The following is a 22,072-nucleotide window of genomic DNA, read 5'->3' on the forward strand; positions in this document are numbered from 1 at the left end:
TTAATGTTCAAGTATACTTCACACCCCTAGCGGATAAAAATATATTTAATTTTGAAAAATATTGTACGGATGATTTTTATTTCGCCATTTGGCTTAATGCTTTGGGTCGTTACCATATGAAATATAGGCTAGGGACAGCCTATACAATGAATACTAGAACAATAGTTGTTAAGATATTATTTGCTTATATTGTTTCTTAAAAAGAACAAATCTCTATAATGTCCTTTAGGTAATCAAGGAAAATATGGAAGACTCGGCCTAATAGAAAATAAATTTTACACTACATTGAAGCCATTAAGAAGATTGGCTATTTTAATGACGTTTTTTAAATCGGTTTTGTTATTTTATAGACTGTTTTAAAGCCTTGTATTGGTCTTATACATTTTTGTTGTAAAAGATGTGATTTTAGTATATGAAAATATATTCCAATATTAGAGTATATGTTGTACGCGTTGCCGAATTTAATTGGGGTTGCTGTGGCTTTAAGGGGTTATGGCTATCCCGTTTACATACCCTTGATTCGTGTAAAAGTTAAAAAAATGTCCTATCAATGTCTTAGATTATATTGAGTGTGTAATCGTTAGATCAATAGGCTATTATCACGAAAAAGTAGGCTTGGACTCTTTTATACTTTTCTGTTCATTTTTTCATCTTTCAAGCACTCAATTTTGGACCTACATTGAGACACTATACTAATTCAGCTGTGCTACACAAAACAGTATAAGTATATGTTATTATACCTGCTAAGATAGTTCTTATTATAAAAATAATAATGATAAATTATGACTTTATTTATCTAACAAAAAAAAAATGGCACTTTCTACATAGGACCGTTTTCGGTCTAACATTTTTATTCTCCATAAAGTTGAAAAAAAATTGACTTATCTTTTCTGCTAGGAATATTGAAAAAAGTTTGATCCATTTTAACTATTTTTAGATGTGCTTCTTGAGTCAAAATTGGGCATTTTTAAATATATTATACTATCCCGAGTTAAAAAAGGTACTTTATATATTTGTTTAGTATTTAGCTTATTAAGGGAAAATATCTAAGGGGTCTAAAATGTGTTATTTATTGATTTGCAGTTTCTTTCTTTATTTTAATGTTCGTCTTTTCTGTGTTAACGGCTACAGAGTTAAATTTTTTAATATTTGAGATCTCAAACTTTACCGACGTCAGTTTTTTTATTGTCCCTAAAAAGATTTTTACGTGGTTATTTTTATTAAGTTACACAACCTGTCCTCCAATGATATTCGGTGGGGAAAATGCCCCAAATCAGTTGGTAGTTATCCAATTGTTCCCAACTATGGAATTAATATACCATATATAATTGTTGGGATAGTTAACATCTTAAAAGGAGCTCATTCTAATTTAACTAACCAACGTTCAGAACACTGATTGAAAGGAAAGAACGTAACACATTGACAGCTGACCATAAAATCCACTGTGTTTTTTCTTCTTCTTTTATTCGCAAAGTAACACCGTGCTAACTGTGGAAAACAAAATATCATATCGAAAAAGAGACATTCTAATCTACAAAACCATGTTTAGTCATGTGCTCCAACTAAATGGGGTTTAACGGTTAAATAAGTAAGGATACATTCATTATAAATAAGTCTAACAATTATAGATATGCATAACAAGCAACAAAGATACCATATGTATCCAACAACTATCAAATATGCCCCTTCTCCTAATACGTATAACCCAATGGACCAAGGGTTTCATTAATGGAATTTCATATATTATTAATGCACAATCAATAGGGAGAAAGTACACCAAGAATAAATAATGACCCGTTATTAAGAGAAAGAGTCTCTGAAACTTTTGACCCTTCCAGCATTTACAACAAGAAGAAAATGAAATTAATTATAGAGCGTTGACAGTCCTTTTTGATAGAGAAGAAGAGGGCAAGTTGCCCTGTTTGTTAGTGGAGCTTGATAATATCAATAACGCACTTGGAAAAAGAGTCTACATTTATACACATGTAGGGATAGAGGTTGAAGACACCATTTATCATTTGCTTTTTATTGCTTAGAAGGGGGGACGGTGGGTATAGGAAGGAAAAGAGGGATGATGATTATAATTGTTTAGAAAGAAGTAGTCATTTTATTCGATCATGATTAATTACCTTATTGTAATTAATATCATTAATTTTGTACGCGCTATTACTGAGTATATAAACTAGAGTGCCCTTTTCTGGTAGTGACTTTTTGTTTTGGGACTTCACAAATCCCCGGGCTCCTAAAAAACTATCTTGCAAAAATTATAACGTTGCGAACTCATTACACATTGTTGAAAAAAAGACATTTTTGGGTCAAATAAGTCAAACTTTTTATGCATCTTGTATCTTACCAATATTTTCGTATGATAAAAAAAAGAAAATGAAAAGTATAAAACCCTTTTTTTTAATATATAAAGTTGTATGTAAATCACTTCGAGTGACACTAAACATGATATTTTCAGCTGTTTGTCTCCCATTTACATTTACGTCAAATGTGCAAATTTTTTTGCATTGTATTTCGTGGTCTTAATTATGTCCACGATCTCATCATTGACTTTGGGTATATCTAATATTGATGAATTGAGTTTTCAAGCTTGTTTATCTTTATGATTTGGGAAATGTATCAAATTAATCTTAACGTAGAGTCCCTTATGGTCGGATATTTTGGTATCGATTACTTTATATGACATGACTGATTGCTTTTTAATACGACTTAATAGAAAAGGTCAATTCTTGAGGACGCAGGTTTGGAGGATTTTTCAGAAGAAAAGAAAGTATGGAATAAAAAAATCTTTTACGGTTTCAGCTGCGTCATAGAGATCATATGATTTAATGATGGAACAAAGTATTTTCTTTGCGCGGGCATTCGTGTTTCCGGTAGGGCCTGTACAGTGCCTGTTTGTGTCCCAATTTTATATTAAAATCCCCACTCATAATTGTTGGCCTGTGAGCCAAAATTGGTAACAGTTTTTTACCATAAAAATCAGCGTTGTCTCAATTTTGTCCATTAATTCCCAGAATATCAAAAGCAATTCCCCAAAGGTTGCAGGATACATTTATAAGGTTCCCATCCGATTCTCGACATTGAATTGTTGGTTTGAAATGATTGTTGACCAGCAGTGTGACTCCACGTTTCGGATTTGAAAGTTGCTTGTCGAAGGCACTGAAAGTTAGATAAAAGTTCGGAACACAAAAATGGTTTTCTAAACAACACCGAGTATCGGAGAGTGTTACAAAGTCAGGGTAATCAAGATGTCGTAGAAGTCTCAATAAAGCGTACTTTACCTCAATTTTATGATTCAACTACAATTGAGGGTTAAAAAGATATCATATCTATTTTTCTTTGTTGTTTTGAAGACGAACTGATTGGAGACGATTGTGAAATTGACAATGACCTATTTGAATTGGATCCAGATCTAGACCTAAACGGCAAAATATTTTTCTTAGAAAGACCACTTGAAGAGTTTGTTGGGGGAGTCAGTTTCTGGCAGTCTTAAGATATCTTTTGGGACCGACCCTTGTTTCTCTTAGTCCTAGGGGTAAGATGATGATGCTGTTCTCCCTCTTCTCTTCTTACCATATAAAATAACCACTTTTAATTAATTTAAAGTAGAAAGATAAAAGCACCTAATTCGTGGTTCTACCTTTTATTTATATACGAGTATATTTTTTTTACAATTGTAAATAACACAATATTTTGGTCCTTAGCTTCAACATGGGGATAATACCAGACTTCGAAAAATAATAAATTTTTTTGCAAAAATTTATTTTTTCTAATTTTACCTGTATAAGTATTGATTTTTGAAATTTTTCTAAAAAAATTTAGTATTTGAAATTTAATTTTTTCAAAATAAAATAATTTTTCTTAACAACTGTAGATTTAATAATTTTTTATACAATTTTGTTTTCTTTTTTGTGAATAGCTCTGGATTTTGGATTTTTTTTTTCCAAAAAGTTTAATTTCTTGTGAACAGCTGTAGATTTTTAAATTTTTTTCAAAAAATTTAATTTTTCAAATTATCAAAATGTTGCTTTACAGCTCAATTTATAGAATGAAAAACTGTTTTGGCAATATAGTTAAATTTACAAATGTGTGACTTATCTTCGTGCTCCTTATAATTTATAATCTTTTTACGAGTAAAACATGTTGTCTAGATCATTTATACTATCTTTGGAGTAGATTTCTATAAAGTGTGCTGTTGATACATGATCCCATTCAAAATGAACATCTTAGATAAATATTTTAAAAGCTATCCAAGATAGCGTCATCGTTTTTTGGAGAGTAATGAACACATGTATATCAATAGTTAGTTTTTTTTCTTATAAATGAGACTCTTATATAGGTTATGCTTGAATGAAAAAGTATTATGTTATCTCTACTCATGAATATTGGTAAATACTAACACAAGTATTAAAGCTTTCTTATAACGCATTATAAATATAGTTTAATAAATAAAAAATTCACTAAATAATATTTTACATTTCTTAGTGAAAAAATAAAATATTCAGTTTACTCTTAGGATAAAAGTTTTATAGATTGATATAAAGAATGGAACTGAATGCTGTTGAAAGAAAAGGGGAAAACATCTGACAGAGGGGGTGGGGGGAAACGCATTTTTATATATATTGGTATGTCTGTATGTATATAAAATGTTTTGATGACTAAAAGCATTCAAAATAGACGTACATGATGAGTACAATTGAAAAAAGTTGAGGGTGAGTCAAGGATTTTTTCCTCTTTCTTCAATACACTCCATTGTGATGGTATTTATGCGTTGAAGTATTATAGTTTGTAATTCACTTCAAATTGAATTGTATTTTTTACATACATCACGTTGTTACCTATATTGTAGAAGCAACCTTTTCTTTTTAAAGAAACAGAGAAAATAACTCAAAATTAGTAGGTAACAGTTTGCAAATTCTTTTCTACTATGGAATTGTTCATCATATAACAGTTAATATTTGTTAACAGCTATAAGAGAAGTATATTTAACTTTTCAATTTCTTTTTCCAAAAAAAAATTATTTTTAGAAAATAGTAATAGATTTTAAAAATTTTCTCCGAAAAATTTAATATTAGAAATTAGATTTTAGAAATTTATTTCAATAACATATATTTTAAATTTGGTTTTTTAAAATTTTTTTTCCCAAAAAATTTAATATTTTGTAAACAGCTGTGGATTTTTTTTTTGCAACAACCCAAAAACTGAGCCCCCCCCCCCCCACAAAAATAAATAAATATATATATACATATAATCCTGTGGACGCCCCTGAAGACGTAAGTAACCTTGAGGATTTGTTAGGAGATTATAATTGTAAGTCCTTGTTGGACTCAGAATATATTTATTGATCGATATCGGAGTAACTTATTTCCCTCTTCCCTTGTAACACCTCATTATGGCTGATTTCCTCCAAAGCATTTCTCGAATTTGTCAGGGTTACCACGTCGATTTTTGGTTTTTTTTTTTAAATGCCCATTATATAGACGATTTTCATTACCACCCATAGGATTTCGAGAGTTTTTTTCTTTTTAAAAGGAAGGTTCAGAGATACAACTAAGGTACATGACATATTTTTTAAAACATACTTACACTTATTCCGCAGAAATTATATTTTATCTAAACTGTTGTATGTTGAAGACATATTCATAAATTAAATACTTTCTTATGACACCAAAATATACAAGTGAAAAAAACAGACAAACTTATTGCAAATTCTTTGTAAATTAAATTTTTTGTTTGGTAAAAATTTAATTGACATTTTCTGTATTGGCTTCAAAAAGAAAAGAAAAATTGTAATTTAAGGAAGATAAAGGAATAAACTTGAATTTTTCTCCAAAGTTAATTACATACATAACTTTGTACAGAACAAGAGGAGGAACGTCTTATCTGTCTAGATATAAAGCAACCTATTGAAACGAAATGAGGTTACAAACAAAATGCAAAATAATATCACTTTTTTTTATCTAGATAAAAAAAGTTTTTGTTCTTTTTTAGTCAAACTACCATTTTTTAACTGTATAACATTTATCAAGTGATTGGGTGGTCAGAATTTTTGCATTAGTCAGAAATAGGATCCTTCTTCATTTCTAAGAACAAAAATTGTTTTTGTTTTTTAAATTGTCTCAAATTGAAGATTATAATTTTTTGCATATAAATTTAGACTTTTTCAAATTCAACAAAATTAAATTACTGTGTTTGCTGATTTTTATTTGATAAAACTGATTTTGTATATATATATGTTTGAGTTTTTTTGCAGTTTGAGACTCATAACATAATATTTGGCTTATAACTTCTATCTGGGGATGATACAAGACGTCTAAAAAGTATACATTTTGCCCAAAAAAATCCCTTTGTACAACCCCAAATTGAATAAAATCTTCTTCTATAAACAAGGGATTTCGGTTGTAACAAATTTTTAAATTGATTTATAATTCATACATATTCTAAAAATTAAATTTGTTATTTTTCCAAAAACACTTGATTTTGTACTTCTTCGATTAAGCAAACCATTTGCAACACTGAAATGTGGGCATAACTAAGAAGTTAGAATGTTTTTTCCAGTTTAATGATCCGTTGATTATAGATATTTACTATCCAATGGATGAAGTTTTTGAGCCAAAAAATTATCAAACTGCTCAAATAATTGAGGATTTCAAAGTACATATATCAAATATGATAAATAAGCCCTTATAACATGAAGAAAATTGTACGTTTATGAAGAACAAAATTCGGAAAATGACTTTTTTAAGAAATTTATAATCATTAAGTTATTAGTATTTAAATAAGTCAAAATAGAATATTTGAATAGTTTTATTCATTGTTTTCAATATTATATTAATTTTTAAGGTATTTCCACATAATCTTTATGCCTGAGGGCGGTGTCCATCTTTTCTTTCCCTTATTTGTTATAGAAAAGGTTGAGAGAGTCTAAATACAATTTTTTTTTAAATAATAAATTCAAAAGTAGGTAGAAATGGAAGCTTTTTGTCATATGTTTTTACATACATTTGTACGACTTAGTTTATTTATGTAGGTAGGTAGATTTTGAAGTATGTTCTAAATCTTGGGGTTGAGATTTCTTTATTAGAGATCCAATATGGCGCCCCCTCATCTTCGTACAATATGCATAAATATATACGTACGCTTATTCAAGATACTTTATTATTAAAATGCTTTTAAAAATTTGTCAGAAAGGGGGAGCCATAATAAATTATGTTAAAAACTGACTTTATTTTTTACTTATTTTGATACACTCTTGTTGGTTGGGAAACAAGACGACAAAAGGCCTTTGCAAGGAAATTGAAATTAATTGTATTTTTATAAAAATCTACATTTCCACAAGTTTGTGTTTTTTTTTTTGCCAAATGCAAAAAAATAAAATAATAATATTTGAAACAATATTAAATTTTATTATTGTTATTATTTTATTTATATGATTTTTAAAAGAATTTTACCATTCTTTAGAGATGATTTTTAGCATAAAATAATAATACTATTAATTCATACATATGTGTAAATATGAATATGATAGTGAAGATGGTTTATAATTTTGCACAAAGGTCATGGTTCATCTTTCAATCTCAAAATTGGGGATAGAAAATGCGGAAAATTTGAACTCGATTAGGAAAGAAATTCGCATAGTGAACATAATAATTTATTATTGGAATAGGAAGAGTGGTATCTCGACTCCTGTCAGTAACTCGGACAATTCTCACTTTGATGGATCTTGAAAGTACCACATACATCATTTTTAAGTTTACACTAAATATTGTTTTTACATTTTCTTGAAAGCTAGTTCGTGAAAACATTGACAACAAAGTTAAGTATATTTCCAGTAAATAATAAATGAAATTCTCATCTTTTATTTAATATAGCGTCCCTCAACCTCAATGACAGCCTCTGTCATCTTCCTGAAGGCTGCACAAATCTTACAAACAAATCTTCTGACAATTAATCCCGTGCAGCCTAGACTAAAAAGATCTCACAGACCCATTAGGCTTGTTGAAGGAAGCTCCCTCAACGTTTGCCTAAATGGAATCATGCAAAGGATTAAGATGAGAGGGCATATGTTTTGGACACTTTAAAAAAAAGGATGTCTCTTCTCCTTTGTCCCCATTGTTTCTTCCTCTGGGCTATTGAATTTCCTTCCAAGTCATTATCCTTCTTCTTGGTTATACTGCGAATCGCCCTCACTCGATTTCTAGTAAGGCTGTTGACATTCATAATCATTGCCTTTGTCCTTACAATTCGTTTCCAACCTTGCCAATACATTCCGGCGACCGTTCCTTGAGTTTCAAATAGCTTTTTAATGCCATACACAGCTGATTCTGAGGTCATTGGCAATCCCGGTTGGCACTTTCAGTAAAATAATTATTTTGTGTACCGCCAATATATATAAAAAATTTATACAAGTGCAAATTATTATTAGATTACCAGGGGATGGAGGGGATCACTTTTCATTGGATTGTACTCTTCATATAATGTATCAAAGGTCTGAATCTTGAAAATAAAATTACTTTCAGGAATACATTGTATGGGAGTCCTAAAGTACTAATCCATATATGAAATTTACATTCGTTTTAGGTAAAGTCTAACATATATTACTTTAATGAATGTATGATAATAAAATTTTTTGAAAAAAAAATTCAAATGAAAAAATGTTTCTATTTTCCTAATCATACTAAATAATAAAGTAAAAATAATTTGAAATTTTTTCACCGCATTTTACGGGCTTCTGTGTTAAAAATTTCATATAACACGGATTTTTCTTTCCCCAAAAACCGCTATAAGTGATCTTTATGAGGAATTATCAAGTAAAATAAACATTATTTTCGGCTCTGTTAAAAGATTTATTGTATATTTTTGTGTCAGCTTTTGAGAGGTTGAGACATGAGAGGATTTCTTTATTAATTTTATATGGCTGTATTTTTGTTGTTTCTATTTTTTTTAAAAGACACATACATATGGTTTAATGTATGTAAGGTGCATTACGAGCTCGTCTCTTACATATTAAATAAATATGTACTTTGAAATAAGAACAAATGTATCCCTTTATTCAATGGTATTTTTACTCTAAAGTCTAAAAGATAATGGATTATGGTAATAATACTAACAACATTATAGCAACTCATGTCACCTAACCCCTTCCCTCCATCACCCCCCTGAAACGAAGAAAATATTATACATTGAACTACAAAACCTCTTCCATCTATCAAATAACGGATTTAAAAAGGAGATCCAATAGAGTAAGTAACCTACATTTGAGCTTTGATCTCCATCAATTCAATTATGGTTGAGTCCTATATCATTTATTTCACATGGTACATATATTTATATCTACATATGTATTCAACGCAATTAGGGACTAGTATCCTTTTTATACATTTAGCCTTCATTAATCCATTTTGTAACACGGATAGTGAACTGGTAAAAAAACAATAAATAAACACATTTTGTAAGATGATTAACAGTTTAACAATTACAATAATTACGTTATTTGAATAAAAATCAATTTCTATTTTTGATAAAAAATTTTATCAAATATTTAGTATTTTATGAGAATTTCGGGTATCAAATTACAACCCATCAATGTTCAAGAAGTTGCATGTATAATATAAAAAAATTACTAGAATTTTATAACTTTGTAGTTTCGTTGTATGCCTCAGTCGGCACATTGAATAAAAAAAATAAAAGGAATCAATTGGAAAAACAAAGGAACATATTTTTTTTAAATTGTATATTATAATATTTAATGTTTCAGGAGCATACTGAAAGTTATTGGCAATAAAATGGAGATTTGCAGGAAAAGGTAGAAGTCAGATAATTCGGATAACTCGAAATATTTGTCTATAAGAACTAACTTGCTATATGTATATCATTATATCTTTAAATTTCGATACTTGTATTCTACTGATTCAAAGAATATTTACCAATGAATGAATTCGTGTTTCCTTACGTTGAAAAAAGATATAGTAGCTTCTGATTGGCTTAAATATGTGATGATACATAAAGTTAACCGTTGACAATCGATTCGATATATGTGAATACATTTAGCTGGTACAAAGAATTCGGGTTATCTGATTTCTTCTGTGGTTGTATCATTTTAAATATAACTTCTTGGAAGTAACATTAACAAGATTGATAATTCAACAGTTCTCTTTTTACTTTTTGTCTACATACTCAAGGGACTGTTTTCTGAATTCATGATAAGATTTTTTATACATTAACTTGATTTTCATTCGACAGTATCCAAAAGTTAACCAATAAGGTCTAACCAAAATAAAGAAATATAACGAGATCCAAAAATATAAAAAATCAAAATTTGATACTATCTTAAATATTATTAAATTTTATTTTTGTCAAAATACTAACATATCTAATAGCTCTCACTGATCTTATTAGACCTAAATCCTAGAAGAGGTGTATCCAGTGATGCTAATTGGGAGCACTTTGGGCATGTTAAATAAAAATCAACTGGAAATCAACATGGTAAACCTCATAAATTTAATAATGTCTTGAAAAGAACAGTTTAACTCTCTTGAAGTTTCTTTAGAACAGCTGAAGCAAAATGTGACAAGTGGAAGAAGGTAATTAATTAAGACATAAGCAAGAGCTAATCCAATGTCGATCCTCAATTCTACTCTGAGTGCAACAAGGACTTACAATTTTAACTCTGCAAAAGATATTCACAGTTACTCTCTCCGTCTTTTATGAGCAAATACAAATGTTCAGTCCGGTTTCGTATGTACATCAAATATATGCTGTATGTAGTAGAAAAGGAAGGCCCTTCTTCAAGAATTAATTAATAATGACAGCAGCATAAAAAATAAATTTAGTGCTCAGTTTTCCAACTCAAAAAAAAAAAAAAAAAAAAACGGACGAGCAAAAAAATGCACTCGATATCCATCACTACATATTTAACATTCTTAGAGGACTTAGCCGATTTTCGTTGGGGTGGGTTGAGATGACATTTCTATTTATTTATTATTAAATTGACTTTCTTTTTATGAAAGAACAAAGTTTGTAGTTATTTTGTATGATTTTATTAAAATAAAAAGACAGTTTCCTAATATAACATGCCTTTATAGTCATGGGTCAGAATGAGGGAGGGGTCCTTTACGACTAAAATTATTGGTAGGAACAATAATTTCTAATATAGTCATAATTCTTTATTTTTAGGTAGATACAATTTAAACTAAGTTTATATATAATTTTGGAGCAGACACACATTAATTTATGGTAGAATCTACTAGTACCGCCTGTAGTTACAGCTCTAAATTGGGTAACGTGTCCTTTTTTCTCCAAATCATTGGTCACTATATACTATAGAATGCACATAATAAAATAACTTTTTAGACTAATTTAAAATCTCAATAGTTTCATTATATTGATGGGTACCTTCTGACTCATCTTTTTAACATTTACATATGTAGTAGGTATATGGTTATAAATAAATTGATATTCAACGTTTTAAATGTAATCTATTCAGTTAAGTAAAACAAAATGTTTAAGAATGTATAAACAAAATGACCATTTTGCAAAACATTTTTGCAACATTTTCATTTAAAATCCATGGTAGAGATAACTTTGTAATAATACAGAAAAATCATGAAAAATTAAAAAAACAGTTCTTTAAATCAAGCAAAAAAAAAAAAAAAAGTAAAAAAATCGAACAAAAATAGAAATAACAAAGGATGAAAAATAAAAGTTATATCACAATTTAAAGCGTTCAAAAAATAATAATTATAAGATAACAGGTTTGTTGTATACGTAATAACAGGGATATTAAAATAATCTTGAAGTTTTTTTTAAAGATTAAAAAAAATCAGTTCAATATAAACGAATATAATTTTACCAGGTTGTCCATGAATATAGTCTTATTAATTTTAAAGTTTGGGGGTATTGTGTGAGTAGAAATTTCGTTCCCAAGTCCTGAATATCAGAATAGGCCCTATTCTACATTGCAGATATTGTACAAGAATGGTGAAAAGACCATTTTGAGTTCTTTTAGTCTAACAACCCTTTGACTGCAATGTAGGGTATGGTCTTGGTGGAGATTAATGTATAGTGATGAAAATCATGTGTACTTTGGGCATGTTTAAAAAAGAAAGCGAAAATCAACAGGGCAATCTGAAATAATTTGAATAATATTTTAGATGAAAGCAGCTTCGCTGTCATGCCGTTTTATTAGATCACCTATAATCAGCTGTGACGAGGGGAGAAGGAAGTAAGCAAGGACACTGGCAAGAATTACTCTGATTTCTACCATCCATGCTACTCAGAGTTCAACAAGGACATGCAATAAATACTCATTGTTATCTCCGTCTTTTATGAGCACACAAAAATGTTCAACCAGGGTTTGAATATAGTTGAATGTTGAAGAAAAGGAAGTTCACTACTTAGGAGCAGAATGAAAGTGACACAAGCCCAGGATAAGAAAATTAACTATTCTGATTACCAACTCCAAAAAAACAGTCGAGCTAAAAAATAGAACCGATTTCCATCAATATTAATGTAGTTTACAGGCTCAGCAATGACACCTTATGTCAGCTTAGGAATAAATCTCAGTGGACGTTTTGTGTATTAGCTGCAAGCAGTAGAAATTGTGAATAGGACAATATAAAACCTACAAAAAAGTATTAATACGAACTATACATACGCTTTGAGTAATTTAAATATTTGGGTGGGACACTGGACCACACCTTGTAAAGTAAATAGGTTGGTAATAAGTATAAGGAGTGTGACGATTAAAACTATGCGTTTAATCCCTTCATTATTTTTAGGAATTGAGGGAGAAAATTTAAATTAATTATTCAAGTACTCAAATAATGAATGAAACAAAGAGTTCTGATAAATAAAAGAGCACCAAAAGAAAGCTCATTGAATACTAAGCTACATATATGTATCTAATAACAAAATAAAATTTGTTAGCAAATATACTTATACTTTAAAAAATATGATTTTTTCATAAATTGAAGCAAAATTTAAGAGTTATCGGAAGTAATAGTAAACTTCTAACTTTAATAGAAAAATGGTTTACTTGTCATGATGTATCCTGTACCTTGGAAGGTGGAAGTAAATTTTATAAAGACAAACGTAGAGTATTCCTTTGGGCTTTATAACGGATACTACAAACAATTTATTTTGGGTCTGTTTTCTTTATTTTATTATATATATTTATATAGACTTTCTTTCTGTTTTAGATAACTCTTTTGGGTGCAAGCTTCAAAGGGATGATTGCTGGATTGTATTAATTTGACAGTTTAGTATTTAATATCGAGTGCATAAAACGATACTATAATGCTTATAGTTCACGTAAATTTGCTCAACTTGCTCTAGATGTATTTGGATGAACAGGGTTGCCTAGGAGATAAAATGATAGATAATAGGGTTTTCTTGCTCTTTAAATCAAAGTTCATATGTGGTATATTAATATAAAAACAACCTTATCAAGAAAAAGAGAAACCCCAAATATATTTTTTTACCAGAATTATCTGCTCATACAAATACATTTGATCTAGTGCATAAAATACTCCTTCATTGAACCCCTCTAACTACAGATATCTTCTTAAAAGTTGATTTAATTTATGTCAAATCGTGGTATTGCAGGTCTTTGTAATTATTTAAATTATCCGGCTTATTAGATCGGTTTCACGTGATGTCATCATTCTGAAGGTTTTTATGACGATACATTTTTTTCTACTTTAAGTGATATTTGCAAAAGTTTCATTGATATAATTTGTATATATACGGAACAACCTAGCTCAATGGACAACAAATTTAATGTAAGTAGCCTCACGCCCCCCGGTCATTCCTAGAAGAGGATATATACTCTATGAAAATGGACTTCAAAGAAGATTCCTCGGTCAGATGAAGTAAATGTAATGCTATAATGTTTACTTATACTTAATAAGTGCAACTCCATCTGATAAATTGATGGAATATTTAAAAGAAATCAAATATAATTCGATGCAATTTTGAGAAAAATCATTTTTGCTGGCTTTTGTGTTGACGGGACACATATTTATCCCATACGAATGTTATAATCTAAGTGTCTAACTTTTTGACATAATAGGCATATAACTTATAATGATCATTTGACCTTTATACATTAAGTATTTTTCTTTTAATTGTTTTTGGAATGAGAGACTGAATAAACAATAGTCAACAAAATTATATTCAAAGACCTCCTACGAAAAGAAAGGAGCACATATTAGTATCGATTAATGATGGTAATAATCGTAAATGCCCCTGGTATAATAAACATTTTTCGTTTTCTCCCCCTTTAACTTTTGTTGTCACTTCCTTTATAATATGTGTGTATTTTTTGACTCACGAATGTCTCATGTTTTGAGAAAATTTGATTTTATGATAGTGTGGAAGGATATATTTATACTCGAAGAGAATAATAAATGATATATTATCAATGTCCGTCTTGATTCATCAGAAAGGGGTCGTTCCAAAAACAAGTCAGTTGATATTTATTGACGAAACAGCAACGGTTAGGAAAAAGTAAAGCTTTAAAACATAATAAGAAAACACGCTGTTTAGCTAGCGGTGTGATAATAGGCTGAAAAGTACTGGCTGAACCAAGAAAACACATTATTTTTTTCGCTCAAAATGGGTTTTTTTTTAAATTATTATTTGTATTTATTTATTCGCTTTATGAAGTGAAGTCCACATGACATTTTTCAAGTCATTGTTTAGCTATAACGGTATTTTTTTTCATCAAGAAGCACTGTAAAATTACAGCACGAACTTGTTTTTGATCCATTGTTTTGGAAATAGCAAAAGTTAAGTCAGACTTAGCACAAATAAATCACAAACTAAAGAATAGATTCTCATGACATTTTGACAGCTGTCTTTTGAAGGATGATACGATCCGAAAATGAGATGAATTAAAAAAAGATAGCAATCTATATGTAAAGCACAGGACTTTTCATCCCATGTGTTACATGGTCGTGGAGTTATCTTGGAGTTGCTTTTTATGATGCCACAGATGACGTCACTATATCATATTTGTCATTTCCTCTTATTCCATATGTAACTTTTTCTTCCCTTTGCAGAATTAACCCTATTCATTCATTTTAAAAAGGTGAACTCATGGAGGCTGCGTAATTATTTATTGGCCAATAAGTAACACTCCTAGCTGACTAAAAAGAAGATGTTGTGACGACCAATACCTTGTACAAATATTGGCCACATGGTCTTTGTTTCACTACTTTGTTTTAAAGCTTTAGTAACAAGGAAGTAACAAACAAATATATTTTTGACTCTTCTTTCCCCGAATCCGTTTTATTGTGAGGACCAATAGAAGGTCGCCAAAAATAGAACATATCCTTTTCCTGGAGACTCTAAAAAAGGTATGTGAAAGGCTCCAAGTCTTAAAGAAAAACATGATTGAAGCTACTTTGTTTACACTACTTATATTGAAATAATATTTGTGAACATCAGTCTTTGAAACAGGATCTCAACTTTTGTAAATAACTCAATGTTTTTTTAACGAGTTATGGCTCCTTGTATGGGAACTATTTAAATTGCATTACATATTAAGGTTTAAAATCTTACACTGAACAAATTTATAAACTTGAGATCCTTGGTATTAACTACCATAATAAACATTGAATGTATAACTTCAAGATAGGTGGTACAGATTGAATATTAAGACGATTCTTGGTACCTTTCATGGGTCAGCTCTTTTGTCCAATTTAGACGTGTTTAGAATGGAATATCAAAATATTAAAACCGAATCATCCCCAATTCAAAGCGATAATTGGTATATCAAAAGATTCAAAGTAAAATACCCTTTTGAACATTGAAACATGCAGTTTTTAATATTTGTTATAATTTAGACAAAAGTTACACATCTTCTATGTTTTGATCAGATATTTTTGATTTTACAGTCCATTTCCTCCTCATTTAATACCATTTCCTTTTATGAGTTTGCCCTTTTTATATGACGCCCTCCTCATGTACTTAAAAATACGAAAAACAATTAATAACTTTTATAAATATGCAATTATGTACATATTATTGCAATATGGATGTATTTAACAATTGCAAAAAATATTTCTTCATTTACATAAATTTTTTTCATACGCTTAAGGAAAGCTCTAAAATCTCCATATTTGAAGCTGACTCCAGGAAAATAATTCGACAATGTACACACAAATGAGTGCACATTAGAGTTCTCATACTACTACTAATATTTTTGTCCGGGCTCTGGTAAAAAAATTAGGGTTTGTATTTCGATACTTTTTTGACTAATAAAAATAAAAGCCAAAGTTGAGCTACCTATCGGCTTTTATCTTTTTTGGATTACATGTGAGAAGGAATTTGCTTCCAATAACCAAGGCACTTTAATATAGACTCCTAAAATCTAAGACATATATTACAAAAAAAAAGCTCACTTTGAGAGTACTGATCAGAGTAAAACATTTTGGGGGCATTTTAATCACAGCAAAATAAGTTGGCTTTTAGTTTCAAAATACCGACAGTCTATGGGCACTGATAGGACTATGCCTCTCGCATGGTGTGCTTATCCTCTCTGAATCAGAACGTCATTGGAAAAATTAAATAAATTTTTTTTTATTTTTCGAAAACATCATTGTCCTTTAAAAAAATAATCGCTGTGAAGACTTTATTATTATATTTTTTTAAAAATTTATGTGAGTGTTTTTTGTGAGTTTTTTTTTTTTCTTTTTATTATTGTTTTGAATAGTTCATACGTTTTTAGAATTTTTCTAAAATTGAGGAGTAACAAGAGAACGGAAGAATTGGTGTATCTATGGAGGTCTAATTTTAAAATAAATTTTTTATTTATATTTTTAGAATGTAATTAAATTATGAAGAGGTAATTTGGATTTTCTGGTTTCGGATGTGGGTGTGGCTTGGTACGTCATAAGCAGACTAATAATGAGGCCTTTAAATACCAGTCCTAATAATCCGGTACCTCTATAGTACGGGTATACTGAACCATACTAGTACAAATGAATAAATACAAAATGAAATATATATTTTCATCATTTTGCAAAATACGTATCCCATAAAATTTCCTTTTGACTCAATCACTCAGTTTTTGAATGACGTATGCATATACGAGTTTGTTGAATAAGGGTTCTCTTCTACAAACCCCTCCTCCCTCTTCCTCTCGTCCTTATTCTTTTTATTGGTTTTATTTTTATAGAGGTTATTGCTCATATCCACTGAAGAACCAGTGAAGAATGATTATATTGAAAATTAAAAACGCTACTCTAAATTCTGCGAATGTATATAATCAGGAAATGATTCACGGAAGGGCTTTATGTTTGTCATAAAAAGCAGTTGTGTCTCTACACATTAGGGATATCTATATACGACATAAAGCTATAAACATCCACTAACAAGAATGAAAAGTACATATTTTTATAATATTTCTTAGTAAAAAATAAAATAAAACAACTTACCAAGGATATTGAGTTGAATCAGAGCATCCGGAAGTGGTCGATTATTGATGAGACACACATACTTCCCCGCATCCCGGGCATTTACTGGATTAAATTGAAGCCCGAACATATCCGTATCTAATTGAACACGGCTTGAAGCACTCTCCATAATTTGCTCAGAGGATCCTGATTTAGAATACTTTAGGATACTCCTTTCCTTCCCTGGATCCGATGGAGGAGAGGACATTCCGCATTGGCCCATACATTGCCACTCCAATTCAATGATAAATGTGTTGAGTGACATTCCAGGGCAGCCGACGGAAATGTTGGTTCCCGACTCTGCCATAACTTCATCTATCATGACGTCACCTGTAGAAAAGGATTCATTACTTTAGATTAAGGGTCAATAAATAGTTAATATGTACATTTTCCCCTGACCCAGATAGATAACCAGACTAATAAAATAAGCCATAAGAGACGAAGCAATCAGTTAAATTACCTTTCTATCTCTGCGTTTCAAACTGTATTTTGGTTTATATATACATATATATATATTAATACTGTTGACATGGATTTATGACATATCCACACTAATATATGAGGTTGAATACGAACAACAGCTAATTTTTGCTATTTTTAGTAGATACGTTATAAGTAGTAGAACGTTGTGGTATATAATATTTATTTTCTCTCCATTCTAGATAAAAAGTAATTTCATGTTTCTTATCTGATGAAAACAAAACATTCATCTATGACAGTCTATGTTACTCAACAAGGAACCCTCGTTTCCATAAGTACACAAAAAATTATCATTATTCATCACTTTTATGTATGTGTATGTAACATATTTTTTGTCAACCAATGGTTATTGTGTGTTCAAGATTTGTTTAGATTGATTAAACAATTTATTTGATAAATGAGGGGACACACAACAAATGGGAAAAGTGATAATAAATTGTATTGACTAACTATACTTTTTATTGTAACTTTTCAGCTTTTCCAACCTTTTTGAATCTCATATACAAGACTTTGACCTAATGAACAAAGGCATGAGGATAGTGGAACGTCATCATAAGTCCAGTATGAAAAGATTGTTTCATTAAGGCTTTATGATAAAATTGCTGCAATTACTTAGATACTCTCTGTATAAATCAGATATTATATAAACTTGTTCATTTACTTTCAACTTACTTAAAACTCTTTATGTTAGTATCATAAATAACTTTTCATATGTCAAACAAATTACGTGTCAAAATCAGGGATTTCCACCAGGGGTTCTACAAAAGATCTGCAGGGGGGTTAGGCAATTCCTGTCACAGTTAATCAAAGTAGGTATTTTTATATATTTCTTGGAGTAAATAAAGTTAGTTACGTAATTTAAAAAATGGCAAACTTAATAAAAAAAAGTAATATCTCACAAGAGCTATTTTAGAAATAAACTGAAATTATGTCCATCCAGCTTATTAGTATGGCTTTATCAATGTAATAATGCCCTATCTTGCAAATACTTTATGTACTGGCCCAATTTTTCCTGTTAAGGCATCCTCTAATCGACTAATCTACTTCTTATTCTACATACACGTATATTTGTGAAGTTTAATTTGTCCATCTGGGACGAATAGACTCCCAAAACTACTGGATGAATTGAGCTCTTTTTTGACTCCCTTCAAAATACTTTACATTACTTTTTTTCCCCGCATCCAAACCGTAAGAACGTTATTAAAGCCTCCATAAATTCAGTATTTGTTATATTAATCCTAAAATATTGGATATTCTGTGAAAAACAAATTAGACAAAATTTGAAGCCTTATAGACGTAGAATAAAGGCTGAATTTTGTGGTGTCTAAGTTAAAACATCAAGTATACAGCTATTATTAACTAATTACTTTTATCATTTACATTTTTGGACAATCATTTAAACATAAGAAAGCAAACTATAGGATTCCATCAACAAATAGATGTTAGTATATAGTCTAATGCAGCATAGGTAGTGATGGAAATCTGGTGTATTTTTTAGCTGGCCCGTTTTTTTTTTTTTTTTTTTTTTTTTTAATAAGTAATCTGGAGAATAAATTATATTTTCTTCAACTGTAGTCATTATTATTTAACTGCTGAGTAGTCAACTTCATTTTTTAATACATTAAATTATATTCAAAACCTTATTGAAACTTCTTCTGTACCCATAAAAGACGGAGAGTAAACTGAAGGATTTGTTGCACAGTTATAATTGTAAGTCCTTGTTGTGCTCAGAGTACAATTGAGGATCGACACCCGAGTAATTCTTGCCATTCTTTTTGTTTATTTTCTTGTCCCCCCCTCCTCCCTGGTCACAGTTGCTAGTTTCTAATCTAGTTAAATATCATGAAAACTAAGCTGTTTGTCTTATAAACATCATTCATATTGTCAGGGGTTACCATCTTGATTTTTGGTTTCTTTTTTGAATGCCCAAATTTCATATTATTTTCATTACTAAGCATAGGTAACTAATATGATTGTCTCCAAGTTCCAGGCGTTTTACAGAACCGCCACGGGTATAGAAGTGAACAAAAGAATATTCCGACACTTGAGGCTGTAGAATAGATAATATTTATTGAAAAAAAAGTATTTTTTTTTCACATTTAAAATTATTCATCCAACATTAAGTAGCGATGCTGGCCTGTTCATCAGCTAGTACAACTATATAAATAGATACCATCAAATGAGGTAGATATGTTTACAGACATAGATAAGAGGTCTGCGACGCACGTTAGACTTGCCAACCCTCAGATAGCCCCTATCATAAGTAGAGTTATTTCATAGGAACAAACATTCGTCAAATCTCTTTATCTTTCTTATATCTATGGATCTACAAATATTACATATGTACATTGTAATTAAAGTCTGGAGCTCATTTCTAATCAACCCTCAAATCTAAACGAAAAATCTCCTTTAACAGCAGCGTAGTGACAATAACAACAAAGCATTTAGCTTCCCTAGAATTCCTTTTAATACAATGGACATAGCCTCCTCTAAAAGGAAGAAAAAAACCATCTCCTTATGTATGTGCGTATAAAATGTATTCAGCTACAGTAACAATATTTTTATTTTTTTGTCATATGAAGTGGAAATGATTGTTTTCACTCACACAAAAATGAAGAGAAGATTGATTTTTATTATGTGTTCTATTATTAAATATGTACTGAATGGTAATTCGAACATTCCAACACTTGACCCAGCCTTGGGAGGTCTCTTGTTTTGAAAGAATGACTTTTATGTATGTACAACCTGCAAACGAACTACAAAGATGGTTTGTTTTTCTGTAAAACGACACGTGGCATAAAATATGCAGTTGACTTAACAATATAAAAAATGTTCATTGTTGGAACACATTTTCCTTTTGGCTCAATTACCTAGAGTTGGCTTGATTAGCCAAGTTGAATACAACTATAATGAGCACTCGCTGGATTTCAAACCTAGTTATTTTGCCTAATTAGTATTTTTTCTAAATGAAGCAACTTTGTTGAATCTACATAAAAAAAAACAATTTGGAACTATGAACCTTAATATATTCCAAAGTAATGCTCAATTACGCATTTTTTGCTGCCTTGACCTCTCAAAATTTAATGACCTCTTACTGTGAACAAGTATGATCAAAATCGATCTGTAACTTGTGTCTTAATCCTGTGGACCAACAGACAAACAAACAAACAGATGAAAAAACATGAACTACGTTAAACTTCGTTAGCGAAGAAAAACATATGGAAAAAACAGAAAATCCCAATCTTTATCTAGTTAAGGTATATGCATGAATTACTCCGATATCGATGTTACTCCGAGACCTACAAAGACTTCACTAATAAGTCCCCAACAAATCATCAGGTATTTCTTCTACAATTATAGAATAGCAACTGTCTGACGTTTGCCAAGACTTCTCTGGAGGTGCACGGCGTTAGTATTGTGGCAAAACTAAGTAGGATTTTAAAAGATAATTATGAATGAAAACATTATAAAATGTAACAAATCAAAGCTCAAAGGAAAGTTGATATAACAAGAAAATGGTGTCATCAAGGAATGTGATATTTAAACAGAAATTCGACTTCCTCTTAGTGTTTTAACTTTGAGATCCTGCCAGGTTTTGTTTGCAAAGAGGGCGTTCTAGTGGCTATTCTTGTACATGAAAAAACCCTTATAATGATAACAATTTTGGGAAATAAACATAGTTCAGTTTGCAGTTCTACAAAAAGTATTGAACTCATTCTAGTTCATATTTTTTACAACTATAGTAACAATCCTCTTAAAAGATACGAGAAAAATTGTGTTATAAACATTATGTGGAAACACAAATAAAAAGTATATGTAGGAACATATATCAAAATCAGGCATTTGAAAGATACTGCAGTGTGTAGTAAATGCTACAAAAATTGACCAATTGAGAGCTTTAATTTCACGCTTGTATAATTATGGGAAATTCATAGTATGGAATTAAATCTCTTTATTATACGACATAATATGTATGGTTTTTGTCTATGAAATCACAGTCCTACACAAAGTAGGTCGATATTAGCCCCACTCTCCATCTCACCACGGGGTGAAACAAATTAATTATTGATTATATTTCCTGTTTTCTAATTAGATAGACTCCATGTTTGAAGATAAAATATGTGTTT

The 22,072-nt window shown here is 30.0% G+C and overlaps 1 protein-coding gene across 2 annotated transcripts in view; it reads right to left on the reverse strand.

The window, feature by feature from the left end:
• Nucleotides 1-22,072, reverse strand: part of LOC121116018 (putative receptor-type tyrosine-protein phosphatase mosPTP-1) — a 97,372-nt gene that overhangs the window by 64,659 nt on the left and 10,641 nt on the right. For both annotated transcript variants that reach the window (XR_011779857.1, XM_071887947.1), the window contains exon 2: nt 17,448-17,795. Coding sequence is in view for 1 of the 2 variants with exons in the window: in XM_071887947.1 (XP_071744048.1) it covers nt 17,448-17,795 (348 nt within the window). In the remaining variant the exon portion in view is untranslated. The remainder of the gene's footprint in view (nt 1-17,447; nt 17,796-22,072) is intronic.

This window comes from Lepeophtheirus salmonis, chromosome 4, assembly GCF_016086655.4.
Source record: "Lepeophtheirus salmonis chromosome 4, UVic_Lsal_1.4, whole genome shotgun sequence".
Lineage (NCBI taxonomy): Eukaryota > Metazoa > Arthropoda > Copepoda > Siphonostomatoida > Caligidae > Lepeophtheirus > Lepeophtheirus salmonis.